Source organism: Dermacentor silvarum, chromosome 2, assembly GCF_013339745.2.
Source record: "Dermacentor silvarum isolate Dsil-2018 chromosome 2, BIME_Dsil_1.4, whole genome shotgun sequence".
Lineage (NCBI taxonomy): Eukaryota > Metazoa > Arthropoda > Arachnida > Ixodida > Ixodidae > Dermacentor > Dermacentor silvarum.
The window spans coordinates 219,686,192-219,694,209 of NC_051155.1; the positions used below are offsets into that span (position 1 = coordinate 219,686,192).

General features: G+C 41.0%; 1 protein-coding gene across 1 annotated transcript; it reads left to right on the forward strand.

Annotated features, from left to right (window-relative positions):
* The first annotated feature begins 253 nt into the window (after positions 1-253).
* On the forward strand, positions 254-5,525 carry LOC119442681 (lysM and putative peptidoglycan-binding domain-containing protein 4). Its single transcript, XM_037707646.2, has 2 exons — positions 254-866; positions 1,609-5,525. Exons 1-2 carry the CDS (start codon positions 537-539, stop codon positions 2,071-2,073), a joined length of 795 nt encoding a protein of 264 aa, XP_037563574.1. The 5' UTR covers positions 254-536; the 3' UTR covers positions 2,074-5,525.
* The last annotated feature ends 2,493 nt before the right edge of the window (positions 5,526-8,018 follow it).

Genomic DNA, 8,018 nt, shown 5'->3' on the forward strand with positions numbered 1-8,018 from the left:
GTGTCGGTGTTGTTTAAATTCAAGTCATCCTCAGAAACAAACATATGCACAAGAAAAAAAATATATATAACATAGATTAACACTGAATTATTGAGAATACCCTGCATTTGCATTTGTAAATATTTTTATGGTTTATCGTTTCAGATTAACCAATAAGCTCTTTATTTTTAACTTTCAGTTTTGTGCCACTCGTGCACGAACACGGCATGAATGGATGGCGGTGTCACGTCACTAAAGTCACATCGAAGCTACGGTGTCTGTATCGAAGCCTATCCGCATATCCTGTCACGAGCCGCCAGCTGGCCAACTGACTGACGAACCGCACCAAAGGCAGAGTGGATCGAGGATGGGACCCTGTACGGTGCTTGTAGCGACAAATAATTCCTTGTGCCAGCTCCATTAACATGCCACCTTCTCACCTACGTGTAGCTTTAACGTTGCGGGACGTTCTTTTTACTTGTACCTTCGGCATAGGTACCACAGTGAAAAGTGAAGGTAGGGCGCGATGATGGTCATCAGCCTGTTATCTCCTTGCCATGGTGTCCCTTCCCAAAAGATGGTCGCTGTCTAAGCCCAAGAGTCGTCACCGGGGTCCTCGTTATCACCGAGGCCTCCTGAGGACTAATTCGGAAGGAGACGAACAACAGGCTTTTATTTTCGCCGACGGAGACGACGTCGCTTCCGATGAAGTCGGCTCTTGGGATGATGCGACAGAACTCAGACTTCGTGGAGGTCAGAACGGTTCCAAAGACACCGGCGACAGAAACAAATTTGCGGCTCGAAAGGCTCCGCCTTCGGCAGTGTTTGAGCACCGTATTGTTGAAGGCGAAACACTGCAAGGCATTGCACTCCGTTACGGGTGCACGGTGAGCATTACTTTTGCTTTTTTTCTGATATGATTGCATTGATCATTTGTTGTTTGTAAATACAGGACGGCTGCCATGAGTTGAGCTTGCACATTTCTAAGCAAGACGTTCACGATGTTGCGAAAGTAACTCGGCGTGCTGAGTTCCTCGCATGTCCAAGGCTTCGCATATGGCACTTTCAGAAACCAGCTGGAAAGTGGGGCAGGAACAGAGCAGTGTCTGTCAACGGTTTCGAAGTGTTTAGGGAGATTACACAGTCATTATATTTCGATCAGAAGGGATCTTTTCGTCACCAAGTTTGTTTGCTCAAATTTATATGGACGTGTAACTTTCTTTTACTTCATCTTTTTTTCTATGTATGACACTTTATATTGTCAAATGAAAAAGAAATAAAGCAAACAAATTGAAGACTGAAGCCTCACCAGCCTCACTGTGTAATCATTTGGGGTAATGCTAAAATGTGATACAATGGGGCTCGTCAGAAAAGCTGCTACACAGTGGTGGCAAAAGCTTGACTTTTTTTTTAATGTTCCTCGCAAACACAGCACACAATGTTCCTGTTGAGGTGGTAGCCATCTCTTAAACATTAATGGTCCAGAACCTCCTAAACCTGTCACCTTTCTTATTATCAGTGTCCACTTCTCGAGAGCTGAACCTGTACTTTTAAGAATCAATATGCAATTTGTGTGGAGTGGAAACCATGCTTGGCTTAAAAAGGTTCTTTCCCTTATTACATTTACAGGTTGGTGCCTTGCGACACTTTAACAACCTTCTTAGTGACCAGGACTTCTTTGCCCTCACTGTGATCAAAGTCCCTGATCGCATCCACATTGCAACGGGACAACTTGTTGACACAAATGTGCCTGCCGATGACACCATCTCTGTGGCCAGTGATGGTGCAGAGTCGCCGCCGGACAAAGCGATCCGCTATTGGAAGAACCTTGACCATAAAGTGCAAGCAGCCTTGCAAGAGCGAGGTGCGGGAGATGACGGCATCCAGATTGACGAAGTTGAGGACAGCTCCATCGACCGTCATGTCTCGCGTCCACAGCCCGATTCGTCGAGTGGTGCAGACTGTGGCATAGGATGGTGCGGGATAATTGCTATTGTTGTCATTGTTGCAGTGCTCGTGCCATCTTTCTATGTTCTGTACATACTCGTCTACCAAAAGGAAATTCATGATGGAGCTGTGCAGTTGAGAAAGTGAGTGAACTGCAGCGTGGGAGTCGCCAAGGCTGCCTAGTGCAGAAAATGCATTTGTGATGGTGTTCTTGCTCAAGGTGGAGTGACCTGTTGCATACAGCTTTGCACTGTTGTTGCTGGTAGGGGTATTCACTGCTTTTACTTTTCTGTTCTCACTCATTCGCACAACAAGCTGCATATGTGGCTATTTTACTTACCCATTGGTATGGATCATTGATATGAATAATGAGTTCGTGAGAGCTTTCTTTTTTTACACACACTGTTTATTTAAGGCTTTTTTACAAGTAATGTTCATACAGTATGTAAACAATTGATAATGTCCGAATTACAGGATGCCATACACATACATATATATATTTTTTTCTTTTTTCACACAAAGCCTTGATGTGGTAAAGCCTCGCAAAAGTGATGAATGTGCCTTTTTCTTTGATGTTGGGAAAGCAGCTTATTGATAAGCAGGCTTACCACAGGGTGTGCATTCGTAGTGAGGATTTTTGTACTTCGAAGGTTGCTGAATGAAGCCATTTTAAGAAACGTAGCATGTAGGCTTTACAAGACGAAACTGCTATGTGTAGAATACATAGTGTTTGCTGAAGTTTTTGAAATGCCGTTGTTGCATAATCTGTACAGAGAAAGAGCTTAAATACATAGGAAGAGATAGGCCTATTTTGAATGGTAATAAATAAAAGAAGGCAGTTATTTCTTTCACCTGCTGAAGTGTGTTGTTTTGTGGATATCATTTTGCAAGCTACTCATTGTAGCATTTGTTTGTCTTCCATCGAAATGCCTCCAGGGGTGCACCAGCTGTAACTGTATATTTTGACAAAGCTGGTTATCTAGTTGAAACCCTTGTGCTCCGTATAAAAACACATCTGAGCGTTTTGTGGCGTTTCTGCCATGTTGGAGGTGCATTCAAGTTCGAAGGTCTGCTATAAAGGGTCTGTTTAAGTAAAAATGTCCAGAAAAGCTGGAACTGCTACCACTTCTCAGCAAAGTCGCTTTGAATGATGTGCATTATTCACGGTAATATTGTCATAGATGCGTGAAAGTGTATGAAGCTTCTTTAGTGCTCTGTTCTGCCTACTGAAATATTCCTGGTGCAAAATAGTACCAGAGTTCAGCGTGTTGGTCATATTGACAAGGAAAAGCAGCATAACTAATGGGACAAAGGTGAACAAGCACCTTCTGTTGATATATCCTTTACTTTGTGACATTTTTCACTGTTTTTATTGCAGTGATGCAAGAGTGAAATGGCCTGCACTTGTCATCACTGATAGCATAAATTAACAGTGTGTGTGAGGATATCATATTAGGATATTGTTATTTTCAAATGGAATTGACAGTCCTGTCAAGGCCCTGTCACAGGTAGAGTGATTCAATTTGCTTAGAAGCTCATCAATAATTTTAAATAACCAATAAACAAGGTACCAAAATGGGTAGCTGCTTCATGTGGCGTCTACGATGAGTAGATGACATCAGATCCTACACTACCGTCACGTAAACACGCAGAACGCATGCAAAACACGCAGTACACGTGGTGCTAACGCCGAAAAAGCGAAGCTGACAATATCTTCTGGTGACACGTGGAACTTTTCCAGCTCTTTTGAACTAGACTGCGGCGATTTCAGTGATTTTAGCGCTGAAGGATTGCCGTTAGCTTTTGACCTGCCGTTGCGCGAGGCAGCTGTCGTGCTTACCTAAGATCAGCGCATTGTACTGTGACAAGACGAAATGAAGCACCAGTTATCACGTCTGTCAAAATGATGATTGTCGGCTGTCATCTCGTAGAAAAAGGAGCCAGCTTCGTCGTTTCTGGGAGAGGTGGCGGTGTAGGGTCTGACGTCACAAACACAGGGTGGCCAGTAAAAAGTCATACATTCGTGGGCGTGAGTCGAGTACGCGCAACCAATCTTTAAAATTGATTTTCAAGAAAACTAAATGACTTGCAGTGATAGTATTTGGCACAGATAATCAGAGTGCAAAAAAATATATATATTCAAAATTTTATTAAAGTTAGTGGACTTTGAAAAATTGCCGGAGTTGCCCTTTAAGGCCACTTTCAGTGATAAAATTCTGAACGCCACCTGGCCTGCGATGGAAACACCTGCAGGCTTTTCGAGCTGTGTTCCTTGCTATGCTGAACCGTCCGATCCGCTTGCTCAATTTCGCTGATAATGAGGCTGCTGTGTGCCCAAGAGTCCACAATCATGACTTTGCATAATGTTTGTCCTTCAATGATGCCACCAGTGAATCTCCATTTTACACACCCATAATAGTACTGGTGCATGTGTGACTCAGCTGACAATTAATTGCGTTGGGTATCATTTCATGCAACTTCAGAAATGCAGAAAAGCATGCTAGTTCTTGAACCTAATTGTTCTGAACACCTTATGTAACTAACCCCTTAACTGCCATGGGAAAATTTTTAAAAATCATGAAAAGTGTGCATTTTTCTAAAACCTCCACTTATGCCGCTTAAAAAAAAAAGATATTCCAGTAATGCCTACAGCGCTTTTACTGTTCTTGTTCAAAAAGATAGCAAAATACACTATGTATTTGTGTGTCAAAGTTACAAGCTAGTACAACCTTTGTCATGTACAGTTAACACGTCATAGGCAGTTAAAGGTTAAAGATCTAAAGGCACAACACTGTAGCAACAGGTGTAAGGGCCGAAGCCGGAGCTTTACACATTGCATGCTTTTGAGTAACTTGCATTTCCACCTGTTTCCACTCTTAAGAAAAAAAAATCACCTTGTTGAAAAATTTGCAATGCAGTATTAAAGCGGTAACTGCACATTGCTTTCCTGCTTGAGGAAGTGTATGAATAATGCTTTTCAAAGTTACGTCAAAGGTTGATTGTACACAAGCACCCCAATTTTATCTCTTGTTAGAACACTGGTGACATTGTGTGCAAGAACTTTAATTTTATTGCTTGTATAATACTGGTGTGACATGGCTTTTAAATATGCAGGGAAAGATTAACTTTTTGTACAAGCAGGAAACTAGTAGAGAAAACTTGAAATGAGAAAACTTTAGTTTGGAAGGTCATGATACAGTGGTTTTCAATAAGCTAAAGGTTATAACTAAAAGAGCATTCATGCAGTTATAAAATTCGCTGATACAATTACACCAAAAGCATCTCCATAGATTGTTAGCACAGAAGACCACCACCTTATGTAGAAATGGGAAAGTAGCAGTATTCAACTTTTAAGAAGAAGCTTTAGCTCGGGCCCAACTCCAACGCGGCCTATTAACATACATGTAAAATGCAGAAACGCATTTCTGAGAACACCTGGACCGATTTTAATGAAATTTGTTGCATTTGAGAGAAAAAGTTAAATTCTAGTGACTGTTAAAAGCGGAATTGTGATTTAGGACCTGAAAATTTTAAAAAGAATTTTCAAGAATTCAAAAGTTCGAAAAAAATAGAAGTACAAAGTTTACAAATTAATAGCTTTGCATCAAGAACAGCTATCGCGGTTCTGTAAACTGCATCCATTAGATCGTTCAAAGCGGACAAATTTCATATGTAAATTTATATTTTACGTGAACTTGTTACGTTGTGTATAAGGGTTCTGCAAAATCTGTATTTCCATATTACTAAATTTTTTGAGATTCATGTGTAACATATGAATTTTGTCCGCTTTAGATGTACTATTAGATGCAAATCACAGAATTGTGATATAGTTTTTCATTGCTGAGTTAGAGTTGTAAACTTGATAGTGTGGTTTTCCGAAAATGTACGATTTTTGCCAATTTTTAATAAAATATTTACGACCTAAATGAAAAATTCAAAACCAACCATCACCAGATTTTAAGTTTTTCTTTTAAATGCAACAAACCTCTTCAAATTTGGTGCAGTGGTTGCCAAGAAAAACAAATTCTCCTTTTAGATGTAATTAGAGAAGAGCACCCGAGCTAAAGCTTCCTTTTAAGCACATTTAATTGTCATATAAATTACTAGTTTTTAAGCAGACATCTAAATGCTCTCATTCAATTTTGAATTGCATATCGCTCTGGTGGTTTGAAATTGTAATAGTATTTAAATGAGTGCTCGACTTGCTTTTTCTTGGTAAGCAAAGTAAAGCCTTTATAGCCTTATAGCAAAGTCAAGCTTTATAGCAAGAAGGTCTGCTATAAAGTTCAAGCAATGCCCGCAAGGAAATCGACTAGAATGATTTGTTTTCTTTCAAAAGTCTTGGCAAATTACTGGAAGTGCGAAAAGGCAAGGAACATAATTACACACTAATGATGACTTTTGAAGGGGCCCTGAACCACTTTTTATCGAAGTGGAGAACTGTAAAGGTTACGGTCGAGTGGGGCATGGCCACAATGCTCCGCCTTCTATGTTACTGTGGCGGGCAGTTCAAATTTCATTTTGGATGTTAACGTGGACGTCACGACTTCCGATTTCGGTGCCTACGATGTGCTAAATATAATCCAAACGCGGCCATCCTCAGCAAGCTGCAGCACGCTTAGCTAGTGGACTTGTGGCGGCACCCAGCGGCGGCCACGGTATCTACGCTACGCAGCCGACTGCAGCTACCAATAGAAGCCGCGTATGGGAATCCGCTTTATTACGAAATAAAGCGTCCAGAAGAGGGGGAAGAACATGGTTTCTGTTAAAAAGAGTGTGTTTGAGAGAAAGGTGACTTTGCGCTCTACTTGCGAGCTCCACGCACAGCGTACGACAGCAAAACTTGGCTGAGATGTTCACAGCAGCGTATGCTACCCGTGGACTATGTTATTTCATCAAGCCCGAGGGGTGGTTCAGGGTCCCTTTAACTTTTATTTTTCTCAAGCGATATTAAAGTCGGTGCTCTTGTGCGTTACCTTCGTATGCATTTTCTTTCCTTGCTTTCAGTTGTTTGCCATGATCTGCCATCAGTAAGCCACAATGAAGTTCATCATTGCAGCAGTCTGTGCAAACAACACTTGGTAGTTTTCAAGGTTTGCTCAAACAGAACATGTTTTTCAAGTGCTATTAGAATGTCCTGCGCCCACACAGATTTTCTTAAATAAAAGCACTCGATGGGCAGATTTCAATCAACGCATATTCTAGACCACACTGAATAGGACTGATGAGATTGGTAAACTTTTAATTTCCAAGGCAAGGCTTTGGCTAGCTGTTGTCTATGTTTACGTCGTACGTATTGCAGGTCATGTGAAGTCTTGCTGCGACTACAAAAGGTTTGCACAATTGAGGTCCTACAGTATTAAATTGCCCTTTTTGATTCCTGAGCTGTAATTTTTTAATTGGATGCTTTGAACGTTGTCTCAAAGGTGCTTGAAATTTCAAAATGTTGGCCAGCGTTCACTTCTTGATTTTTAAAGTTGGACTCAATTTTTTTTCGATTCTTGATTTAAATAGTCACCATGCAGCTTAAGTAATTCTGGCAACAAATTAATTCTGTTATGAACTCCCTATGTGGTCCAGACTTTATTGGGTTAGATATCTCTCTGATAAAGCTTTATTTTGTTCCATGCCTGAACTTAAAAAGACATTCACAGCATATGTTATTATTTAGCGAACTTTCCCGCAGTTTTCACATTATTTTGTCATTTGGATGGGGACTGCTTGTTACTATTACTGTACTTTAAAGTAGTATGCGTTTAGGCCGCGATTTTGTAGCAACTCCTTTTCTGATGCTATTCATTTTTGTGCTTTGTCACTGGTCAGAGTGATGCTCTGTCCACGTTATGAGAGAACAGTGGATAATACAACTAGCATAGAATCAAGTGGAAGGCATCGCTACAAAATTGCGGCCCTATAGTTGACACATTCTCTACTGAAATTGCATGGAATGAAAATGTCAATCTAGCAACACTGGTGCTGTCAACTTAGTTGCCTCATGCATCTGTGTCCAACTTTCTCGTAAATGGTGCCTCGGATGTACTTGCCCCTATGTCCACAAATGTGCTTCCATGCCCCTGAGTTGGGAGTGCTGT

Excerpts from the sequence above, each read along its gene's own strand:
- LOC119442681 (XM_037707646.2), top strand. The coding sequence starts at position 537 with ATGGTGTCCCTTCCCAAAAGATGGTCGCTGTCTAAGCCCAAGAGTCGT. Across the intron at positions 867-1,608 it reads CACTCCGTTACGGGTGCACG|GTTGGTGCCTTGCGACACTT; the intron begins GTGAGCATTACT and ends TTACATTTACAG.